Genomic DNA, 25,421 nt, shown 5'->3' with positions numbered 1-25,421 from the left:
CCACAGACTGACAGCTCACTGTGTGTGTGCGTGTGTGTGTGCAAGTCTGAGTGTTGTGAAGTTTCAAGCAGAGGTCTCTGCAGACATGTCCGCAGACATGTTATTTTACCTGTCACTCAGACATGTCACTGTTGTAGGAATAGATTAACACATTCATTTAAACACACATACGTGCACACATACACACCACTACTAAATTGGTGTGAATGGTCTTTTCCTGCATGCTGAATGATCACAGAGACAACTGAAACCCGACAGGAGAAGGAGGTGTGGAACTGATTCTTGTCACACACACACACGCACACACACGCACAGACAAACAAAGTGAGTGTTTAGTCTGAACTTGACTTTTCACTCCTTTTTCACCCACAGATAGAGCTCTTCACAATTTCACTACCACAGTTACTATCAATCACCTGGCTGTCCAAAGAGAGAGAGAGAGAGAGAGAGTGCGTGTGTGTGTGAGAGTGATGGCAGTGACAGTATAGACGGCATGTGCTGTGAAATGTCACCGTGGCGATCGATGGTGTTTAACGAGGCTGGAGGCTGATCTGGACCTCATGCTAACATGAAGCTCTCCTCTCCTCCCTCTTCCCCCTCCTCCCCACCCGCCTAATCCCCCCTCTACTCTCCGTGAGAGCCCAAGGGTCCCTCGGGAGAGACAGACGAGGCCTTTTACCTGTCAAGAGGCTTTTGTGTCCTGGTTAGAGACACACACACACACACACAGACTTCCATTTTAAACAGTCTTGAAACAGAGGCATGTCATTTTTAAATAATCAAAACACAGGACACAGTCAGGCAGAGTAATCAGAACTAGTTTATGATTTCAAAGTGCTGAACAGAAAATCCAGTGAACCAAAGAGAAAGAAAACAATAATAATCGAACAGGAAACTCAAACCAAAGAAAGACATTGAAAAAACAGCAACTTTTTTTCTTTTTTTGTTTCTCTTCTTCAAAAAACAATGCACAACTCGTACCACAATATTTGAAAAAGCTAAAAACACTTCAAAATATTAGTTTTGTATATATATATATATATTTATATTTATATTTATATCTATATATATGCTTTTTTTCTTATTTCAAACTTCTGCCGTGAGTGTGTGAGCGGGATGTGGAGGCCCGGGGAGATCCCCCCCGTCGAGCCGCAGTCAGAGACACAAACACAGGTCGAGCTGTTTCGACAGGCTATGGCAGCTCTTTTAACACACCATGCATATGATCCTGGCTTCTCTAAGCGTACACACAAAGACAGTATGTCCTCCACACTCTCACACGGCCCTCCAATCACAATAGAAACAAATAGAAAAAGAGCATGACTGCGGAATGTTTCACCCCTGGACGTACAGCTATCTGTCGAGCACCCTCCGACTCACCCGCTCTCCTCCGGGGTCGGAGCAGGAAGGGTGTGTGTCTGTGCTTCTAGCCCTTCTCAGGGTGTAAGTGCTTCAAAAGCCAATTTCTGTCCCTGCTCAACCCTCCGTACTCCTACCTGACCTATGATTTCAAAATGAGTTAATAATAAAAAAAAACATACTAGAGCAAGTTCAAGTCTGGGTGACTCAGTCATCGATCGTTAGTGCACAGTTTCTCCTCTGCTGTCTGAAGCAGGACGGACACTGTCTCTCTTTGTCGTAGCTACCGACAGTACAGGACTTTGCATTACAATAATTTAGAGTTTGAAATTAAACCGTTCCTCTCCGTCTCTTCCTTTTGTCTTGAGATAGCACTTAAGAAATTGCACTTGGAATCAAGAGCCCAACTTAACAGCCACTTCCATGTGTTTATGAAATATCTGTCTCTGCGTGTCTGCACTGTCTGACCTCTGACCTTTCCTGAAAACGCCCGCCCCTTTCTTCTCTTTTAGTAGGAACTAGAATACACAACGACTTGTGCTTCACTGGGACGCCTTCAGATTTGAAAACATTCAATCACACCGACACCTCCCCTTAAATCTTTACTCAAAAGAAGTCCTCAGACTGCGTGAGCCAGGCCAAAACACAGATGAACAGTGCTCACAAACCGTGGTGTTCTTTCTTTTATGCTGGGTGAGCTGCCACCCAGACGGGGAGAGGACTGTAAAAAGTCAGTTTTCTTTCCATCGTCCATCTCTGCCTTATTATCCTCCCCCGCATGAGGAAAACAGGAGGATCAAATAAAAAGTAATAAAGCGTTTGAGTAATTGTCTCTGGTGAAAAGCGTTTAGATGGTTTGTCCGTTTGAGTGAAAGCCGTTCTTGATTGGTTGTCCTGTTGAGTGAAAAGCATTTGATTGGCTCTCTCTGCTCGGCGTCAGCCAGAGGGGAGTGAGTCTTGGATGTGTGTGCGTGCTCCTGCAGGGGGGGTCAGGATGTGACTTTTGTTTTTCTCTGTGTGTGGTCAGTCCAGGCCTTCAGTAGGGCAGAGTGTCCAGAAACCTGTCAATCAACGGAGGGGGCGGGACCAGGTCCTCCAGCTTCAGGTAGAAGATCCGCTGAAGGCCCTGGGTCCTCTGGGAACGAAGCTCCGCCCTTAGACCCAGGATACGATTCAAAGGGGGCGTGGCCTTGGACGAGGAGGAAGAAGAAGGGCTGCAGCCCAGGTGTTCTCTGAGACAACAAATCACTTTAGTCTGCAGCTCCTCCACCCGCTTTGAGTCCTTCAGACCTGGAACTTGCTCTGTGGACAGACAGACAGACAGAGACGTTAGGGGGACAATTCATTCAACAGCAAAACAGACACACTTATCCACACACAGAAACACAGACAAATAGATCCCAGCTCATTCAGCTGAAAGAGCGTTAGCTACATCTTCTTTTATATTGAATTCCACCTCATTACCCTGTATGGCTAATGTCCTTAACAGGCCCTAACCTGTCTCACTCACTACAGATCAATACACAGTCTAACCTAATAAGCCCCTGCACACTGTGTGTACCCACACACATATATAAACATTTGCACAAGCACACACAGGCACACAAATTGTCCCTGCAATTTAAGACATTGACAGACACAAAAGTGCTCAACAATTAGCTGATTATTCGGCCCTGTGAGCAGCCAAATTAAATTAGAAACACACATGCACACACACACACACACACACACACGCTGCTGCCCATAGCAACTCCAGTGGCACCCGTACCAGGCTTAATGTGACACTAACTCATTCTGCAGAGAACAGGGTGTCCAGCCGCGCACACACACACACACACATATATAAACACACACACACAGAAGCCGCTCGGTGCTGCAGGGAGGCTGTCACTAAGACCAGTCTCACTTTGAGGTATCCATTATCTGAAGCTTATTTATTGTTTGTTTATGTGACTCTTTTGTTTGTTCAGTGTTTGCTGCTGCAGAGTCACTCCAGCCCTCCTTTCACCGCTGCTTTCAGAGCCCTCACACACTCTTTCTCCCCGTCCCTTCTTTCTCTGTGTGTGCGAGCTCCCGGGGAGGGATCGATGGCTGCCTTTCTGCACAGGCCACTCTGAAGCGTTCGATCGCCCGGTGGCTCTGGCGGCTCTGTCGTGGCAGCGCGCTGTGTGCTTTGCCGAGGTGGCAGAGCGCCACTGAGAACAGCGCAGACGCCATTCCAGAACTGCGCTCCACGGTGGGCTGGTCGATCAGGCACAGAGTTAAGTGCTCCCCCAGAGAGCCAGGACGGGGTTGGAGGGCTTAGACGGAGGAAGAGAAGGTGGAGGAAGAGGAGGAGGGGGCGGGGGCGGGGTGAGGTAAGGAAGCTGAGCGTAGGGGGAGGGGTGTTTGTGATAGTTTCTGACTCTGACGTGTAATAAATGAAATGTGAACACTTAATCGCACGTGTGTCCTCCGTCTCCTTGGGCTACTTCTGTAATTGACTCTTTCTAATGCATTTCTAATGCACTGCACAGAAAACTTCTGCTGCGTCTCTCATGTGTGTTTTCCGCACACAAAGCTGCGTCTCTGCCTCCTTTTTTCACGGATTCACGCTGATTAGAGGGCCAGGTGTGTGGCAGGTGCAGCAGGTGCTTCTGGGTATCGAGTTCTTGTTTGAGACGGAGATGTGTGAGAACACGCGTGTGCATGTGTGTCTATCAACGTATGTGTGACGTTAGTGGATGCATCCACCTGATCGCTGTCACATTGAATCATCCACCGGCAAAGCTCTTGACAAAGGAAAGGTCTGAGTGTGTGTGTGTGTGTGTGTGTGTGTGTGTGTGTGTGTGTTGATTTGTTTTCATACATTTATGCAAAAGCAGCTTGTGTGATCGACAGGGCTTGTTTGTATGTGGTGGAGAGGATCAGCTGACTGTTTTTGTTAATGTCGTCCATGCTGTTACACTTTCACGTAACCTGATGTCACTGATTGGTGTCTTTACCTGTGAGCAGCACGAGGGCGGCCAGGCAGGCGAAGGCAGAGGCGTCCAGGTTTAGGCTCTGGAGGTGAGTGGAGAAGTCCCGGATGGAGTCCAACCATTCTCCAAATCCCCGAAGGCACTGGAACCTGTGCAGCACCAATCCGTTACAGAACACCAGCTTATCCTCCGACTGCATCGACCTGAGACACAGACAGAAAAGGAGACTCAGGTTAGACCTCTCTTCCAATGAAACGCACCGTTCTCCCTCTTGTATTGTAAATATGGCTGGAGATACCGGGGCAAGGAAACAATTACAATAAAAACAATGAGAAAACCTGGCAGTATGCTCGCACACACTCAAACGGCACACACATCAAACACAGGCATGCAGCTGATTAAGGTTGTGTTTTCCAAATTATAGCATTTTAAAACATTCCTGCGTTTCCTTTCAGGGGGGGGCGGGGTGAAGGGTTAGGGCAGAGGGCCGCTCCATGTGTTTGCAGATAGGTAAACTGTGGCTTTAATGTGCCCATGCTGTGGTGTGCTGAGGAAACACAAAGCCTTAATGAGGAAATGAAAAGCCTTCTCAGATGTATTTAACCATCGGTTACTCACGACACACAACATCCCACTCCTTAAGCATGGAGCGCAAATGAGGGAGGACTATGACTAGTCTTTATTAGTGCCTAAAAGCAGAGTGTGGCTTTCTTCAGTGAGCTGGTTGTGTGTTTAGTTTGTAGATCTTGAAGACAACAAAGGGTTGAAATCAGATAAGAGTGATGGAAGATGCCGGGCGAGAGCAGAACGTTTGTAGGAGAGAGGACGCCTGAAATTACTGGCGTGTTTGAGGTTTGCCTGGTGCAAAATTTAGTCTGAAATTTCTTTTGTTAATCAGAAAAACAATTTTTATAAAATAAAATTGGTAATGCATTAAGATATGGAGCTACATCTGAGAGTTTAAGCTGACAATGCCTGCTTTGTCTTTGTTCAGTTAATCGTCCAATGGTTCACTGAGCAGGTTAAATGCTAAGCATTAAGTGTCTGATTATAGCACATGAGCAAAACTACACAGACAGACGCACGCACGCACACACACAAACACACAGCTGGATGTCTGCCACACATTCCTCTCACCCCTGACTACACTGTCACCACGGTAATCAACCAATAACCACAGAAACTGTTTGGTGACGGGGTGCTTACAGCAATGTGGGCCCACAAGAGTGGAGCAAATTTACTCTACACACACTGAGCACACACACACACACACATGCAGACGCATACAGACATGTCCAAGCACGGGGGTCTGCGAGGCATCTGGGTTCAACGTGGGGTCAACGCGGGGCTGCAAACAATGAGATGCGAGCGTGGAGCGCATCCGTCTGCTCTCACGGAACACGGACGAATAAGACAGTGCTGCGTTTGTGTGCGTTCTCCCTTGTGCCGTGGGAGTTTGGCCGATGGGAAGATGAGCAGTGTTTGTGTGTGTGTGATGAAGGCCCAATCTGAGTCCACAGTGAATCAGAGTCTCCCTCCTGCTGCGACTGTGATGCCACCACCCATAATCTACCCACCCTGCACCTGGACCTGCACGGGGAGGAGGAGAGAAAGTTGGGCTTCTACATCATCAGTGTGCGTGCGTGCGTGTGAGTAAGCGTGCTTGTGTGTGACTGTGTTGGTTTTCTGCCCTAGACGACAGCGCAGACAAAAGGATGAGCTTGTAGCCCGAGCCCCCCTCCTCCTCATAAATTTAACCAGCCGCATGCCTTACGAGAGCAGACCGGTAACCCGGGGGGATGCTGGTGCAAAGACGGGCACAGGCAGTCATAATGGCACCACAGGTATCTACGAGCACACACACACTCACATCATCAGACGCATGAGGTAAATGAAGTCAAGTCTTTTTATTCCAGTCAGCTGAATTAAGAGCGTATTTCCCCCCATAACGGCCCTCTTTAGTGCGTCAGCTGACTAGCTTTTAGATGGAATTGATCCCGTCGGTTCACAGCTCACAATGTTAGCACAGTTTTAGCCGGCAGAACACACACAGTGCTCTCTGTGCGTCAGATATCAGACGGAACTCTGTGGGTGTAGCTGCTGTCATAGCTGCAGACTCCATTCATAATTTTGGTTCATATGGCGATTACTCAGCTCCACTCCTCCCACTCTGGAGATACACCAACACAGCAGCACGCAGCCCTGCCAGCACGGTTACACACAGAAATGCACTGGCAAAGGGTAGTAACTGAGAGAGACGTCAAATGGAAGTTGACGATAAAGTTGTCGGTTTGTTTTTTTTAAATCTTGTGGAAAAAAGCTGTACACTTCCTTTCCTCCGTCTTACCTGTGAGCCAACCGCAGCACAAACAGCTCCAGGAAGGCAGAGTCTATGAGCAGGTTCTGATCCTCGCGCTGAAGCTCGGAGAACCCGGGCAGCCGGTCAGCCCAGCACCTGGTGGTCTCCATGGAGGCGGTGAGCAGCCTGTAGAAGAGCTGGATGTGCTCTGCATCTGAGGAGGAGGAGGGAGGGTCGGTAGCGCTGAACTGTGGGGAGAGACGGAGAGAACTTCAATAAAACAACACATGAATTTCTCTTATTAAATATGTAAGGTGGGGTGTTTCGGGTGGGTACCTGGCTGTAGTCGAGGTCCCGGGGCGTGCAGTGGGAATAAGCCCTGAGCAGAGCGGAGAGCAGGCTGAGGGGAGGAGAAGGAGGAGACGCTTCTGACTGCAGGGGGCTCTTTGGTTTGGAAGGCAGACGGCCTCGCCGCCCCTTCAAGCTATCAGTGCGCACCACTGTGAACGAGAGCAAACGAGCAGACAACAGGCCACAGTGAGGAGGTTGTGCAGTCAGATCTGGTTATATTCATGCACAAAGATCTTCTGTTCCTTAACTGCTTGTTAACAGTATTTTCTTGTGGTACATGTGTGGCTGAAAGGAGCGCACCAACATTCCCATAATCCTGAAACAGGAGGCGACCAGCCAGCAGATGGCAGTGGAGCTGTTCTACGGGCTGCAGACTTGTGCACAGGAAGAGAAGTGTGTGTGCTGAGGGCTTTTGTGTGTGTGAGACAGGTGAGAAACCTCAGGGAAATGAGGGCCTCATGTTGCAACAGTCAGGCCTGATGACACAAATATAGAGATGGAAAGTGTGAGAATCTCTGAGCAGGATGGACACACCTGTTTGTTTTAAAATAACCCAGATGTCATTGTTTGAAAGGTGTAAGCACTAACTGATGTGATTCTACTTTCTTCCTCTTCCACAGAAGGAAGTTACTGCTCCATGAGTGTGTGTGATGCTGCCACAGGTCACAATATTACAAGTCTGTTTAACTGCAGACCGAAACTTGCTCGCCTGCTTGTGGAGAAACTTTTCAGGGAGCATCAGGTATATGGTCACTTCCTGTCTCTTACCTTCCTTCACCATGCCCACACTCAGACACTTCTGGAAGCGGCAGTACTGGCAGCGGTTGCGTCTCCTCTTGTCCACAGGACAGTTCTTACTGGCCAGACACACATACTTGGCGTTTTTCTGCACAGTGCGCTGCAGAGAGAAGAAACAGACATACCGATAATCAGCCTCCGAAAACAATCAAGCACCTAATATTTGATTTGTTTAATTCAATTTCTGTTTTTTTTCCTTCCCCATCAAAGAACGAAAGCAGAAGCTCGCAGGTCAGATTTTAATTACGCGCTGAAAGGCGGCGGTGACATCAGTATAATTAGATAAAATTAATTTCCCAACAAGCCTCGCCTGCAGGAAGGACAATTTTATTAGCGCCGGAGCTGACAATGGGGGGGACCGAGCGCGTGGCGTGCCGAGGCGGGTCCCGCGAGACAAGAGGACAGCGTCCGCAAGAGCTGCTTGATCAGATTGTTTGCGAAGCTCGCGGGTCAGCTCGTGGCACCTCCGGGGCCTCGCGCATGGCGCCTCTTTCAATGGGCCCCGCGGGAGCTGTTTTCTCCTCGGCTGGCTCGCGCGATTATAACTGACCTTATTAAAATGAAATCAGAAACGGACCACGTGGGGGCCGGGTGCGCTTCCCTCGTGGATGGAAGACGATAATAACAGACATGGTAGTGAATGCCCACGTGCACGCGCACCAATGAACCAATCCCGTGCGCTTTGGACTGGATAGAGTTCTGTGTAATGACTAAAGTGAGCTTCTCATAAGGTGGAATAATTAATGAGGCAATAAAAACGTCCCTCAGCAGAATAAGAGGCTTTTTAAGAGTCAGACACTGAACGTGGTTAATTCATTTAAAGCAGTTCAGGGCAAGACTGCAGGAAAAGCGTGTTTATAGTTTAATATTTACGACCACAGATCTATACCAGCACTGTAACTGTGTTGCCAATCTCTTTACGCGTATTTGACACAAGTATTTAAACTCTGGGGTGCACATCTGTAACACCCAAACGATAACATTTGCAAAAAATGATAATGACCCTATAATTACTGTCATTAGTCAAGTGTTCACATTTTATCCGCTGTGAGGCTGTGACTCCGGAAGTCCCCTCAGCACCAGAGCAAACTGTAAACTCAACGAACGGAAGCCACGGAAAGTGTCGCGGCTTCTACTCTTCTTTAACGCCTCTAAAACACATCAAAACAAATAAATCCAATTAGGAACCCCTCGCGCCACACATGCCCGTGCCCCCGGGAGACCAATAACACACCAATTATTCCATATGCTCCGGCGCGAGTGCGGAACTAGCGCTTAATGGGCGCCAGTGCCGGATGAGAGTCGTTGCCATGGCACCGCAGATCGCTGTGAATGTCTCCCTCTCATCCCTTCAATGGTCAGTGACCCGTGCGCGCGGGGATAAGTTAGTTATGGTCATTAATGTGGTCGAGGGAAAATAGCATCCGTTTAGTGGGACTCCGAAGCTGCATGACGCCTCAACATGACAGCGTTTATTTACACCTCAAAACTGTCCTCCAAAGACAACACAAAGTTTAGGACTTTTTAAGACACAATTTCTTACACATCCAACAGAAAAATAAAAAAGGACACATATGAGTTCTGCAAACTTTTTGAATTGTGTGACACTTTTTGATTCTTTTTTCCCCTCAAACGCATTTTTTGCAATAATTGTGTTTTACCTGCAGCTTAGTGGGAGTTTAGATGAATGTGTTAAAAGTTGAGTGGACCCTGATAGTGGGTTGAGGGGGAAGTCCTTCCACTCTGTGACCTCAGGGTCTCATTTATAAAGATAACTGCTTCCAATAAAAGCTTGTCCTTGAAATGATCAATTAAAGTTCTGATAGATTAGGGTCTTATGAGTGAGTGCAGGCCTGTCTGTTGTCTCCTGTCTCTCTCTCCATTTCTGTGTGTGTGTGTGTGTGTGTGTGTGTGTGTGTGGGCTCTTGTGACTTTGCTTTCTAATAAGCAGCGTGGAGCATGACTAGCGTCTCAGTAGAGACTCTATATACCAGAGCTCTGATACTCATCAATGAGAAGCCTTCTATATATGTACACAGACACAGACAGACACACACACACACAGATTAAATTATCATGTAACATGATTAACAAATCTGTAGATCTGTCCTGTGGCCTGTACATTGTCTACATGTATAGGCCAGCCTCTAAGCGTGTGTATGAGCACGTGTGTGATAATGTTCCTCTTCCATTTAAATGAACCTAACCTATTTTAAAACCCATCCTTTTTTTAGTGGCTGAATTTCATTATGAAGATAAAAAATGACAAATTAAAAATTTTCTTTGCTTCAGAAACTGACATTTCAGAGTGGCAGCGATGTCTGTGTTGGGAAGAACTTAATTCCAGTAAATGTTGAGAGTCAGAATTGAGGAGCGATTTATATCCAATGAACGCTCATTCACAAATGAGCACGCACGCTCATGCAGAAGCTCACATGCTGGGGGTGTTGTGGGTGTTGTGGGGGCAGGATGGAGGCATGCAGAGGCAGATTCTTGACATGTAACATGTGCTAATAGCCTCGGCTTAAATTAAAAGCCTTTAGGGACTTTGTTCCGCCTTCTCCTCCCTCTGTCTCCTCCATCCCCTCCTCTCCTTTCCTCTGCTTCCTAATCAGAGGCGATCAGGCCTCGCTCTCTCTCCCTCTCTCGCTCACTCTGTGTGCAGGGGAATTTTAAAGGAAAGAAATATGGGAGCTTACTTAACTTGAAAAACTGATTCAAAGTGCTTAGGACTTGTGTATCTCTTGTGCATTTAAGTGATAAAGTTATGTGTATGTTACCATCTACAACTTGCATGTTGTGCAAGCAGAGAGATAAAAACTGTGCAATGAACTGAGCTGACCGAGGTTTTCCCTGATAGAAGCACAACGAAAGTAACTCACTGGTTAGGACAGGGAGTGTATAAAAACAGTAATTTTTTATGGTTTTATTTTGGTATTTGTGTTTCACTAATAGCCACATCTAGCTTTTTATTTTGATATTCTAATTCTGTGTAGCGTCATTCAATTAATGGACACCACAGAATGGACTACATTATTCTGACAAAATAAAAACAGAGAAAAACTTGTTAAAGAGTCAAAATTAATTCACAGTGAAAATGTGTTTCAAATTGCACTAATGAAATAACATTAATTTACAGCAAGCCTCCACCACGGTTTAATGTGTAATAACTATTCAGGGATAATTAAATAGAATCAGGAACATACTTTTAGGGGACAATAAAACCAACAGCATAATGGCAGTAATGTACCTGATAATATGAACATGAAAAAAAGGAGCAGGTGTGTGTTAAGAATGATTCAGTTATTACTGCTGCATCCTGGATTCAAGCATGAATATGTGGTCGTGTGCATGCTTGGTTGCATCTGCACGTGTGTGTAAAGGAAACATAGCGAGCTCTGACAGGCTGTGTGGCTGCTGCAGCGAGCAGACAGCCCGCGGCCCGCTGCCACCAGACGCTGCTTTCATTAATTACTAAATAAAAACAAATTGTGAAACTAATTGAAAGGAAGGATAATTCATTTCCACCTACCAGAGGCATTATTCAATTACCTCTGTGTTTGCACCCTCCTCCTCCCCGTCTCTTCATTCTGCTCTCTTGTCTCATGCGACCAATAGAAAGCTTAACAAGTGTGTCAAATAAATTCTAAATCAGTGAAAGGAATTAGTTCGGTGTGAATTCACTGTAATTTAAATGAAGTTTTGAGCCACACGCACGTGTCACAGAAGTTTGTTGTGATGTGTGCATTGTGTAAAAATGAGATGACTGTGTGACTAAAAGCTGTCTCTTGTGGATGGTAAAATATGAGCTGTGTGTGAGCATGTGTGCGGTAACATGGGATGTGAGACAGCGAGATGATGAGTGTTAGATTGAATCATTTGACGGACCAAATCTGACTCATTTCATCCTGAGTGTTGTGTCAGTGAAATGTGATCAATTTTATGGCCACTGATTCACTAGAAACACGCTGAAAGGAAACTTTGATTTCAAGACAGAGTTCATTTTCCACTCGACTCTTACTCTTTCCCTGTTTGTGAGACGGTGTTTATCATCCTGTGTTCTAACACAACACGCGTGCAGAGCATGCACGCACACACACTTTGCCCACTTGGGGGAGAGACGACCCCTGTGGGTGTTTTGTGCTTTCGGAATGACTCTAAAGATGATTTAGAGAGCGCAGTGACGGATGCAGAGTGGGAGCTGACAAACTGAAAATTGTGTCATATTAAATATCAGTTTGCAGCTCGTCCACAGATACTGGTAGCTGTTTTCAGTTATTAATACGAGCGTGTGGATCTGTTTGTGGGACTGAATGAGCAGCTTCAGGAACAAGAGGATCGACTATTTTAAAAAACCACGAGATCTGCTGATATTTGAAATATAAAGAAGTAGCTTTACTCCAAAAAAGGAAGGAGGAAGTGTTGCACTTTGAAGCCCTTTCAAAGTAAAACTGAAAAGTTTAAACTGCAACAATTAGTCCTATTATTCTTGAAGGGTATTTACCTTGAAGAAGCCCTTGCAGCCCTCACAGGTGCGTACGCCGTAGTGCTGGCACGCGGCGTTGTCCCCACACACGGCACAGGTGCCCTCTCCTGGGGGGCCGCGTGGAGGTGGCGAGGGCAGGCTGTCTCCTAGCAGGGGGCCACAGGGCCCAAGAGCCAGGGAGCGGAAGGCGAGGCTGCTGCCCCCGGCCCCGCGGTGCAGCTGGTACATGGGCTGCTCCAGGGGGGGACCGTGAGGATGGGAGACCGAGGAGGAGGAGGAGGAGGAAGAGGAGGAAGTGCGGACCAGTCCTCCACCCAGACCCTCGTAGCCGCCAACACTGCTGCCACTGTGGGGCGGAGAGTGCTGGTAGAAGTGTGGGAAGCGGGGCGACTTGAGGGGGCCTGAATCCAGGCCGGAGCCCATAGAGTGGGGGTGCGACGGAGGGGCCAGGGGGTGGTCCTCCCACAGGAAGGAAGTTCCAGGCTGGGGCGGCAGGGACGGTGTCGTTGGGGTGGAGGGGGGAGACTGTTTAAAGTACATGGTGGAGGAAGACATGGCCTCCAGGGGTGGAGCTGTCGGGTAGCTCTCCTCCTCCTTCTTGATGGTGGGCCTGTGAGGAGGCATCTGGTACAGGCAGGACGACTTGGGCTCGTAGCTCCCCTCCACAAACACGTTGAAGCTGGGCAGGGAGGTGGTCGCGGCGGCAGCAGAGATGTCACCACCGCCCAGGTCCAGCTTGGTGTAGTCTGGGGTCATGAGGTCAGAGCTGTAGCTGTCGCCCTGGTAACTGAAGGACTGGCCTGAGTAGGCTGAGCCTGGCGGGGCGGGCCCGTACGGAGCCTGCACACAGGGCATGTCTGCCAGGGAGAGAGAGCACACACACGGGGTTAGAGCTGCGTGGCACACCCGAACACAAACATTTCATTCAAAAAGCATTTTTATGTGTTAGTAGAGTTCAGCTGTACGGCAACAATCATTAGTCAGTGAGGAGGGTTTATTGACCTATTAGTTAACCACTGATTGACACAGAAAAGCAGCACTTAAAGAGCAAGGACACAGTAAATCTACAGGGTTCAGGCAGACTGTAGGAGGCACATGCACACGAGGGTCGTGCTAAACAGGGTCAACAATTAAACAGTGAAATATTTCTGCACAGCTCTATTGGAACAGGCAGTTTTTTTAAGCTCCTGAGGTGTCAGAGATTTCGCAATGTTATAAAACTTTTCTGAATGCACCTTTCAAGGACTATAAGAAAACTTTGAACAAATCTTTCCATGTACTGCCATTTACTCAATTTCCTGCTTTAACACTTCGTGAACTTCACTGAATAAGTAGAGTAGAAATTTTTGGAGCACGCACACACAACTTCAGACTCCCACAGTTAGTTCGGTTAGAGAAGCTGCATTTCATCCGTGCACAATTCTGAGGCCAAGCAGTCAAAGCAAAGATCCAATCCAAAGTATGTGACGAATATGTGTGTGAGTGCAGGGTTTGTGTGTGTGTCTGAACTCTGGTTAGTCAGATGGTAAAGCAGATGAGATAACATTAAAAAATAATGGAACCCCATGGTGGTGCTGGATGCTTTCTGCACACACACTGACTCATGAAGACACACACACACACACACATAGACAACACACACACATAGACAAAGTCAACCACACACACAGACACGGATATTTCCTCTAACTGATGCAGACGCCAGTCGGTATGTCTTGAGTTTTCCCCTTGATTTAATTCAGTCACAGTCGCAGCAGCGCGTGCACTATATGTCTTATCAAACCCCCTTACGTAATTCACCCCACCTGCGTTTGCGTGCGTGTTTTCAAATGTGCACGCGCGTGTGTTAGATGAGTGCATGCGGGCTGATCAGTCATGAGTGTCAGCGCAGGCAGGGTTTTGTGGTGTTTGCTCGTCGCTCTCGAGCGCGGAACTGTCAACACAGCGCTGCTCCCATTGACGCCCAGCATGCGCGAGCTCTGCCGTAATTGCCCCTGTTCCTCGCGCGTCATGTTTGTCTAGTTAAATACGGGAGATATCGGTCCTGCTGTTGTTAAAGTACCCACAAATACCTCCATCCACTCAGGCTCAGACGGGGAATTCTATTTCCCTGTTGTTTTACAAAAAGGAAAAAAAACTTTTAACAAAATAAAAGTCCTGCAACTTGTTAACATGCATGTCCTCCCTCTTTATACTAGCTTCTACTAATAGGCTAATAAAAATACATGTAAATATTAGCCTACAATTTTCAGCCGAATACTCGACATGACTGTCCCTCATTCCGGAAGTACAATGAGTGACACATTCATTTTATTCGCTCTGTCATAATTAAATTGAAGCTGAGGGGCAGCAGCGAACAACAAAGGATGACTCAAAGCGTTAATTAAGTGAAATACAACATGAGTGACACACATCTGCATTATTTTATTTATTCTATTTATTATTTTGCTTATTTAATATTTCTTCAAGACTGTTTTTTTTGGGTTCAAAATAAAGGGACACAAGTTCAAAAGCGAGCTGACCTCTCAGACTGACTGAAAAATTATGTCAAAAATGAATTTGAAACGTTTTTAGTGTTGCATTAAGGTTTAAGTGTAATCCCCCACCCCCCGGAAATATTCACTAATATTGTATCAGATAGTGTACTCACTCAGACCTATGTTTGAATGGAAATATCAAACAGCTTTTTTTCTTGTATTGAGGATATGAGTCAAGCTGTAGGCCTACGTGTGCTTGACGTCATCGTGTTTTTTTTTTCTTCTACAATTGACCAGCTCTTCAACCCACATGGAAAAACATACATGCAGCATTATGGGCGTCATGGGGCTTTTACTGGGCTACACCTAAAGAACTGATTAAGCATCAGAGAAGAAGAAAAGAGAGAGAGAGAGAGAGGGAGAGAGAGACAGTGGTGAACTTTGTGGCTCTGTGCTGTGTCAGTAGGTCAAGCCTCAGATCAATGTTGGGCATTTGTGTGTGTGTGGGTAGGGGGTGTTTAAGACTTACTGCACCTGTCAAATGCGGTACACGCAGCTTTATGCACACACACACCTACACACACACACACACGAACACACATACATATTTAAATACAACAAGTTTTCAGTTGGGTTTTATGTGCCTGATAAGAGATGAAAGACAAAAAGACAGAGGCTGAGAAATACTGTAAAACAAATAGACTTGACAGCTGAGAGATACTGCAAACTGTACGGACTTTGTGTGCCAGGTGAGGAAAGAAGCACACACATGCACACAAGCACGCACACACCCACACATATATATTTTCATCACTAAAGATGTCAACATGAGCCTGTATACGCTCTTTCTGCCAATAACATGCGCCCTTATCCTGAGAGGAACCTGTCAAACCACTTGCGTGTCTGCAAACGTCTCATCCTCTTCTCTACTTTACTTATTGGTGGTGTGCCTATAGCCATCACTCAGTAACAAACACACACTCAAACACACGCCAATGCACACAAACGTGCACACACTCCCTAACACGAATTGATCCGAGGAGCAGTTTTATTTTTAAAACACTGGAGCAAATCTGCAGGAAGATCTTCTACACTCCCAACATCACCGTCAGACTGCCTTTAATACACATGCATGCAAGCAGGTGTGCATATGTGTGTGTATATGTGCAAGCAATAGGACAAGACAACCCAAGCAGAGTCAGACACAGGTGGTGCAGCAAAGTGAGGCGAAGGGAAACAGTCTCTAACCTCGAGGGGTGCATTTCAACTGGACAAACTGCAGCTGTTCCAATAACTGAGCGCGCTTGTTCATTGTCAGAATGCCATAGATCTAACAAATAAAAACATGAAGTTGCAGACATAAATATAACAACACAGGATTTTTTTTTTTCATGAGAATAAATAGCTTGAATTCAGTGGCCTCACACAAGTCATTTTCATACACACAAACACACACATGTCAAGCCTCATTTTGAGGTGTTAGCATCTGTTTAATTTACTACAGGCATTTTATAAAATTAAGGGGAAATATAATATTATTTCCTCACGTTCAGGGTTAAAGAGTAAATATAGAAACATGAAAAAAATACATAAATAGAGCCATAATTTCTGTTTTAGTCATACAAGCTTTTAAAAGACGCTGTTGAGTCATTAAGAGGATCTTTGTCTATGACGTATGTGATTCACCACAGTTTGTACACTTAGGTGTGCCTAAAGTTTCTTATTTCTTGTCTAATGATTGAAATGTCAACACAGTCCGCACTTGCCAGCATACACACACACACACATACACACTCACACGTACACACTCACACGAGCTGAGACTCACGCGGCCAAAGAAAATATCACCAGCAGCATGTTCATAAAACTTTATAATTTGCTATTAAAGTTAATCAATAATGAGCAGACAGAAGACATGAGCTAAAATGTGGTCTATTATCTACATTTAATTCTGTTTAAGCCTTAACTTTGCAACAGACTTTTAGGGGCTATTTTTTCCCCAACAATCAAACACAACCAAACACCTATAGGAGCACGAGAACAGACCTGAGGTACAACAGTCGCACCAAAAACATCCGCTGAGACAAAAAAAGAGAAAGTGGAGGAGGAAAGAAAGAAAAGAGAAAGAAGAAAGGAAAGACCGAAAAAGAAAGAAGTAATGACTCTGAAAAAGAACGGGCTGCAGTCTGTACCTGGTGAAAGAGCCGCGCGCTGAATGGTGCTGGGTGTCCGGGGTTGAGGGGTGGCGTGGCTGCGGCCGTGACAGGGCTCCTGGAGCGGGGAGGACTCGGCGGGCGTCGCAGAGGAAGTGTCCGATCGCCGGGGCTCCGAGCTCGGCTGGGCGCGCTCGTGCGAACCTGTGTCTGGAGGAGAGATGTCTGGGTTACAGCCAGTGATGTGGCGGCACGCTGATTAAAAAAGGTCAGTGCCTGCATCTCTCCTCAGCGATCAGAACAAGGCAGCAACAATATAACTCTAGAAGTAAGTTGAAGTCGATGTTTTGCTATTTTCTCGATATAAACTAAACTCCAAAACTTCATTAATAAAATTCTGGCTGAGCTTGGAACATTTCTAACATCCCAAAAATAGCACAGACGTTCGCACTTGTTAAAGAAACAAGAAAAAAACATTTAAAGTGACATCACACGTATGAAAAATATAATCTGGAAGACAAAGTCAATAAATCGGATGAAAAGAAGCAGAACGACGAAACGAGCATGCAAACTGTGCGCACATCAGAGGAGAGGAAACGAAACGGAATAAATCATTGCAGTTATCAATGCAAATCCAGAGGAACACATATTAAGAGGAATATTTACACATGAAAATGGCACAAAAACCGAGTTTGACATCTATTCTGACACGAAACTCAAGCAACAAAGAGAATATTAAGAACCACAACTAAGAACTTTTAGCTCATTTCAAGACTGCGCTTACGTGGGCGACAAGTTTCATTCTAACACTAAGCTGCTCTCAGTCCGTTATGATTTTAATTTGACTTTTGCATCGCTAAAGACAAATCCGACCAGTCTAAGAACTACGCACAACTTCTACAAATACAGACCTACAAAAGTGACAACTTTTAAAAACGCAGTGTGTGCCAGTGCCTCCAGCCCATCGCTTCTGTTGCCTCTGATCACCACCGCATTCGCCTGCAAAGGGTTCATCCAGAGAGAGAGAGAGCAATCTAGAAATTTTGGAGAGTCGGACCTGAAACCAAACCAGCGGACTTCTGTGCGCTCTGCGCCTCCAACTCCCTCTCACTGCAGCAGCGCGCTCTGTGGACGCCAGATTTCAAGGCCCAGAGCGCCCCCTTTCTGTCACACACTCTGTTATATACAATCCCACACACACTCACTCCCTCTCTCTCTCTCTCTCTCTCTCTCTCTTCCAGACTCACAGACCCTCTGTGATACGGTCAAATCCCCCTGTATGCATCTGAACACTGAGCCACAGCCCCCATTACCTCCTCTCGTGGCTACAGGCACCTGCAGCCTGCTGTCTCTCTTATCTTTGTGTCAACAGATCAAACTTTGTGTTTGAGCCACTTTTCTACAAACTCTCTCGGTCTCTCTCCAAACCAATTTGAGGAGGAAACCTTTAACCTCCATGAACTCTTTTGATGGTTCTTAGGTCAAGGCATAGCTCTTACACTAATGTGATGCCCCACAAAGCCTCCAAATATGTTGAAATCAAGAAAAACGACTAAACAAACAACAAGGCTGCAACATTTATTTGATTAAGGCTGATTTGGAACAGCCATTATTCAATTTTGTGTGGAGCCATTTGAGTGCAGAAGAAAAACCTTTACGCCTATATATAATGTTTGTTATTAGAGCAGCAGATATAATGTACTCTTTGATAAAACCCTAAATAGCCTCTTTCTTACATAAACTTGTGGAGTTTCGTGCGTAATTGTGCGTAATTGAGTTCCTTTCCCAACATTTGTGGAGGGTTTCAAGAGTGATAATAATCCGTCATATTCATTATAAAACACATATTTTGTCTTAAGTGAGACATACAATCTGTGTTTCTTTCCTAAATAAGCAAACGGGTCCCCTCTTGCTTTCTTCTTCTCAGGCCGAGCCGGTCGGTGGGGCTCTGGCCCTGCGCGCACCGGTAACCAAGAGAACGAAATAAGAGCTGCAAAGCACGCGCCCCGGAGCGCCGGTAGCCCCCGGTAGCCCCCTCGCACCAATAACCCCGGACAGCGCGAGGCTTCAAGCAAACAGAGGCAGAGAAAAGAGAGGACATAAAGGAGGGAGCAGAGAAATATGTGAGTACTGTAAATCAGCCCTGAGAGGGACGCTGTCAGAAGTCTCAGCGTGCACGGCTGCGTGCGTGCGTAAACCTGAGTGTGTGAAAGAAAGGAAGGTAAGAGTGCTTTCACTCAGCAGTGATAGTTTCTCGTCACATACTTTAGCCTAGCAGCTGCCACAGAGTAAAGTTGAAATGTCTCCAGGATATATTTCACAGAGGGCTCCAGAAATTTGATGCGGCTTTATGGTGAATGTTTTTTTCCCCCTGCGATCAATAGGAGGAAAAGCCATGTCCTCACAGAGACACAAGACACGAGGCTGCTGACATTTTCGAGTGGCCACCAGCTAGGCGACAGCTCAGGTCATATTCATTTAAAACTGTTTAAAAAGCAACACTGTAAATTTAATCCCAAAAAGCAGAACAACACTTATATTGCTGCCTTAGTCAAACAAAATACTGTGGTACTCCTGGAATTGAACTATCAGTGACATAAACACAAACACACCCACTATCCCCTTAACACACTCAAACGCAACCAACATTTGTAAATCATATAAGTCGCTCATTAAAATCACAGTATCCCCAGAAAATCCTACATGATGAGGGGAAAGAACAGCACATGAAACCAAAGAGCTTTAACTCTCTCTCTCAGCTCCCGCCTGAATGTAGGTTAGACTATTCTCCACTCAGACCATTAGTGCGTCTGACTCCACTATTCATTGTGTGAGTGTGAGGCATCTCATTTCCATGACAACCAGAAAGGATATGATACCTTCCCAGCGCAAATTAAATTCAAAATCAGCTTCATTTGCTCCCTGAGAGAAAACACGAACACACACACACACGCGGACACACAGTATGAGCAGCTGTACGCGTGTTGGAGCCTGACATATCAACAGGTTACACTCAGTTGTACAGAGCAGACACAGATGGTGAAATTAGAGTTAAAATACTACACGATACATGATTTGGGGTAATATATCTGCATATAGCTTACAGTAAGTTTGTCTCATTCATTCACTCATTCATTCACAATGTACTTACCTGTTTGCTGTAGCGGTTCCGTCTTTACATGTGGTACGAACCTCGTATAAAATATCCTATTTCCATCCAGAATAATCACCAAGAGTCAAAGTAATGAAGAGAAAAATATAAAAATAACTCTTAGTAATGTTGCAGAGAGGAACGAAGCGCATCGGCGATAAAAAAAAAAAGTTTCTTCTTCTTACTTTCTCTAAAGTTCACAAAGTAGTTAAAAATTAAAAACTCCCAGGTATAAGGAGTGTGTCTGCGTCCGTCCCCGAGAGCTGCGAGTGTGTCAGTCAGGGCTGAGGAGTGCTTTGCAAAGTGTGGAGTTGTAACGCTGGTTTGTTTATGTGTGCCGTCTGAGCGGAGAAAGTCAAATAGTGCATTTATGAGAGCTCCGCTTCCACATAGAACGGCTGGTATGCGCTACGTCAATGTGACGCCATGGGAGAGGTGACGTCACTCAAAGTAGAGCTCCCTCTCTCTCTCTCTCTCTCTCTCCGTACAGTACCAGACACATAAGCCTCGCGCTCTGTGCCAGAGAGAGAGAGAGAGGTGGAGAGAGGATCAGAGAAAGCGAGGGGGAGGGACGGTTGGTTTGCTGGTTGCAGGGGAGGAAGTAGAGGGGGATCCTGCGTGCGAGCTTGCACAATTTCGTGTGGCTGACAGTCCGCAGCTCGCGCATTTTCCGGGTTGTTTATTCTAAATTTCATTCTTATAATAATGGAGAATCTCTTAGAAGCATAAGAACAAAAATGAAATATAAGTGTCCAAGAAAAACGTGCCAATGGTGAGACATTAAAGACTAACTTTATCAAACTTTTCAAGTCAAGTAAATGAAAGGCCAAAGGTCAAATATATAAATGCCAAATCCGGTGTTGCCTTTTCTATGAGAAATGTAAGAGTGTCAGTCAGGACAAGTAACTGAGTACATTAACACACATTTTATTTTAAGTTACCTTTTACTTCACTACACTTTAGACAATTTCTGCACTTTTAGCTGCACTGAAAGGCTAATAGAAATAAAACATTTAAAAAGAGGCCATTTTGAAAGATTTTTACTTTTTTTTAATTACTACTATATTAGCACATACTTTTATATTTTTTCATTGTGGTGTTACTACTTTTACAGCTTAAACTAACGTAAAAATATGTTTTAAAGTGCATAACATCTGAATCCTTTCTAACCTATCAACTTCACAAGTGCCCTTGAGCAAGAAGCTAAATCTTTGTTATAGTTTGTATGTTTTCTGATGTAATGATAAGAAAAGGCTAATGTTAATAAGTGTAAAAAAGGATCCTCTTCCTAATATTAATGTGTCTTGAATAGAGTGTGTGCTCTCTGGGACACATGAGCCTGCCTGTGAAGAGGTTCACTACAGACTCTGTAGCTCCGGGTTGTAATAAGTATCTGTGTGTTTTTTTGTTAAGACACAGAACACTGAGAGCTACCAATATAGATCAGCCGATAAGATATCTGAATTGCTTCTTTTTGGTTGTTCTAGCTTGAAGTTATTTAAAATCACAGGGTCTCATAAATGTTATTTTGTTTCATAAAATGATCCAGTTGTTTAATTTGACCCTTTTTTCAATACAAATCAGGTTTTTTCAGGTTACGCTCCAAAGCCGGAAGGCGGTGTCCATTCTTCAAGACATTGACACTTATTCAAAGAATAGTAACAAAACAAGGATAATTACAGAGGTAACAAGCAGTTTTATGTTATCCTGTTAGCAGCTCCTGTTTTAACTTAAAAACATTTAATCAAGAAGGCTGATAATTAGACTCTCTTACTTATTTCTGAATGAAGAATAACATTTAATTTACCTACAGCTACCTATAGAGAAAATAGGCCTTTATAGCCAAGGTCGTACACCAATAATACCTGACTAAAGAAATTTTGACTACAGTCACTTAAACTTGCAGGTAAATTTCGTCAAGAGTGTGAAAATACTATAACGAACCAGGTAAGGCAGACTCCACCCGGTGAACAGGATATCAGGAGAATCCAAAGCCTTCGGGCGAACTCGGCAACCTCAAAACTAAAAAGTACCTCCGGAGCCTCTGAGAACAATAATTCACAACAGCCAATCACGAGGCGCGTATTTTTCGGTCAACGTCCTAATTTTGACCAATGACGAGCTACGGGGGGCGGGGGAAGCCTTGACGCACTAAGCTCGTGATTGACGCAAGCCTCGTTGCTAAATATAGCACCTGGCTGGCGGACGGAGGCTGAGTGAGATAGCAGAGAGCCCATTCATTGTGCAGCCGGGGCGGGCCCAACTATTTTAGCGTTGTGATTGTGATCCAGCCAAGCCAAATATAGTCGTAGACAGGTATTTTTAGCCGGAAAGCGTGTCCCCGTTTTCATTCGGCGAAGGAAACCTGGGCCATACAGAAAACAGTTTGAAACGAGCTAGGGCTCCAAAATCAGCACGCTCAGTGTTAACCTGATATTAGATAGTAGGAGATAGTTTTACAGTCAGCTGATAGGACCGTCAGAGAGAAACAAGTGTAGGAGCTGTCGAGAGTAACTCTGACCGTCACAGGTTCCCTCTCTGCCCGGGAACAAGGTTGGAAAGCGGGAGAGAGAAAGACCGTACTCTCGACAAGCAGACACAGAACAGGTTTGTGAATGTGATGGCTTGCAGCTTAGCATAACAGCGCTGCTTCACTTTCACCAGCTGAGCGTTTTCATTTAAAACACCGGCGGAGAAAAAAACACTGTAGTCCGGCTACGCTGCTGCTGCTGCTGCTGTTGTTTGGGAACTTCGCAGTCTGGGCGAAAGTTTTAGGCGAAAGTTTTAGGCGAAAGGCACTCCGAATAATGGTGAAATAAACGCCGTGAAAGGCGAGTGTACACACCTTACGCAGTCACGTTGGATAACTGTTTACCCATCAGCCCTGGGGAAACCCCTCTCCTGTGTTACACGTGCTCTCTGACCTGCAGAAAAGGAAGCCACATATTTTTGTGCGCATGTGTGCTTAATAAAAACAAAGCTATTCTCATCCAAACAAACGTACCAGGTCTGCAGGTTGTCCCTGTTTATCACATTCATCACAACATGCTTGTTACAGAGAGTTTGATGGCTAATGTCTGAAAATACTGTCAGTCCCACAGTTAAATAGGATAAGCTGCAGGGCATGCAGATCACATGCCACCAGACCTCAGACTTCCAGGGAAACCAAAAACATGATTGCATAGATAATTTGTAATTAAACTTAAATTAACCCTCTTAATTCACATTTTCACACTTGTTGGAGCAGTTGTGAATAGTTTGATTTGTTTCTTTCATCTGTAGCGGGTGAACACCTGATAGTGCAAGTGCAAAAACTGCAGGAGGGGTTCATGGGTAACACTGCCAACACCAATGCATGATTTTCAGCTCTCATGTTGTCATTTTTTAAATAAAAATAAATAAATAATGAGCCGGCCTAATTCAAACCATATGGGTTTTTAAGGCTGAACATATCCTATAGGCATAGATCACAAGCTCTTTTGCATGTCCTGTACTATTTTCTCTCGTTAGAATTATTGCACTTTGTCAGGGTCATCCAGGGTAACTGATAAAAGGGTCGTTTATGTTTTATCAAAGGAGCTTTCATATTTGTACTATCTCATGTCAATAACTTTCCTTTCGTGTTTCCTTAGTATCCGTAAATATGCTGTGGTCATGTTGCTTTTAAGTGGATTATTTGTCCTTTAATTGTCTTTTAAACTCATCTGCTTAACTGTTCGTTTCTGTCCCCCCCATCTTTGTGCCTCACCTGGTGTCTTCCTCTTCAGCTCTTCCTGGCCAGTTGGGGTATCAGCTGCCTCGGCTGTGTGACCTCATCGTAGTGACGTGTAATCCAGATTAACCTGCAGTCTTATTCCGCCAGACGTGGAAGCGATTAGAGATTATGACGTATCCTTTTAATAGAATTGGACGTGTGGGTAATCAACTGCGTCCACCAGCATCTCGTGTCAGGTGACTCACACACACCCGAGCACAAGCACTTGCTTTACTCACTGAGGGGAATATTGGATTGATTTGCATTCATTTCCTTTGACACTTAACCTACCTTTACCCTCCAATCTAAGTTACACCTAACCCACATAAGGAACAAATAAGTTACATTTCCATCTAGGGTCCAGCTTTTTGTCCCCTCTTTTTACTTTAAGCTTTAAGGGCACCTATGTCTTAAGTCAAAACCTGAAAAGCATGGACCTATTTATCAAAACACTTTGTTCTTGTTCTTTGTTTATCTGTTTCCTTGTACTCACTGCCATCATTGCAACACTGCTTTGAATCTGCTGCATTCATTCGTCCAGCATGCAGGTTTAGATACAAGAAACAGGAATATTTAAAACGTGTGAAAGAATAAGTGAATCTGTCCCGTTGTCTCTGAAATCTGCTTCAGGTCAAAGTTCATTTTGGCTTCCCTGGAAAGAGAACAAGATGGACATCTTGAATGAATGACTTTGTTACCGCTTCTTCCTGGATGGCGAATGAAATTTGTCAAATCAAATCAATAATTTTATGTTCTTCTTTTTCTTCCTCCGTCTAAAACTAATTATCCGGCCATAAAGAACTGCTCTGACAGGTTAAGTGTCTGCTGCCTCTGTGCAGAACTGTTAAACCTCTGCAGGCTTCTCAGTGTTGTCAGATTTATGACAGAGGAAGTAGGGTCCTTTGCATAGACAGAGCTTCAGTGGGGCTGCTTGTCACATGTCAGTGCACAATTGTAGTGTATATACAGTGGTTTTCCAGCATCATTAGACCTCCTGTACAGCGCCGCTGACTATATGGTGAGCATATTGCAGCGAGGCGCTCTGAACTCTGGCTTATCACACAGCAAAAGTGAAAAGTGATTGTGTCAGTTTGAATGAGCTCTCTATGTGGTACGGCCAGGGCAGCCACACTCAGCGCTCTGGTGACACTGGAGAAAAAGAAAAAAAAGAGAAACAGAGAGAAACAGAGGAAGGCTTTTATCTCCGTGTCACCAAATCTGCTCCAACTGTACGTCAGAGTGCAAGCGAGGACGGGAAGGGGCGGGGTGCGGGGGAGAGGACTGCTGGCGCAATGGCAGGGTGCTCAATGGTGGCATTCTTCCCTTTCTGTGGGGACACACACACACACACACTCACACACACACACACACAGACAACTCACACACACACAGCAACACTAGGGGGATTCCCCCTGGGAGTACCCAAGTGAAGTAATACAACCCATCAGTGCCTTATCACACCAGTGCCCAAACACAGGAGAGAGGAGTGTAGAGAAGTGTTTCCATGAAGCACAGGAGGTGTACTGTATATCACTCAGGCAGTGAGGGCCATTATATGATGTTATCATGGTGTGTTTTTTTACACTTTATGTGTATGTGCCGACAGAGAGATGAAAGACTTATACTCGCCTGT

General features: G+C 45.3%; 1 protein-coding gene across 3 annotated transcripts; it reads right to left on the bottom strand.

Moving 5' to 3' along the window:
• Positions 1 to 802: 802 nt before the first annotated feature.
• Positions 803 to 20,362, bottom strand: nr4a3 (nuclear receptor subfamily 4, group A, member 3). Of its 3 annotated transcripts, none has more exons than XM_069655570.1 (8): positions 20,035 to 20,114; positions 16,923 to 17,093; positions 12,272 to 13,110; positions 7,738 to 7,867; positions 6,955 to 7,118; positions 6,667 to 6,866; positions 4,344 to 4,522; positions 803 to 2,661 (listed from the first exon to the last, which is right to left on the bottom strand). In XM_069655570.1, the coding sequence occupies exons 3-8, from the start codon at positions 13,106 to 13,108 to the stop codon at positions 2,396 to 2,398; spliced, it is 1,776 nt and encodes a 591-aa protein (XP_069511671.1). In that variant the 5' UTR covers positions 13,109 to 13,110; positions 16,923 to 17,093; positions 20,035 to 20,114; the 3' UTR covers positions 803 to 2,395. The 3 variants fall into 3 exon arrangements, with proteins under 3 accessions (XP_069511671.1, XP_069511672.1, XP_069511670.1); XM_069655571.1 differs by lacking the exon at positions 20,035 to 20,114 and adding an exon at positions 15,979 to 16,060 and having other exon boundaries at positions 16,923 to 17,090; XM_069655569.1 differs by lacking the exon at positions 16,923 to 17,093 and having other exon boundaries at positions 20,035 to 20,362.
• Between the last annotated feature and the right edge of the window lie 5,059 nt (positions 20,363 to 25,421).

The sequence above is a fragment of the Semicossyphus pulcher genome, unplaced genomic scaffold (assembly GCF_022749685.1).
Source record: "Semicossyphus pulcher isolate SPU_LCO1_2020_fin unplaced genomic scaffold, fSemPul1.0.p SCAF_9, whole genome shotgun sequence".
NCBI classification, from domain to species: domain Eukaryota; kingdom Metazoa; phylum Chordata; class Actinopteri; order Labriformes; family Labridae; genus Semicossyphus; species Semicossyphus pulcher.
The sequence above is the reverse complement of the archived record's forward strand: the minus strand, read 5'-3'. Positions and strand labels throughout refer to the sequence as shown.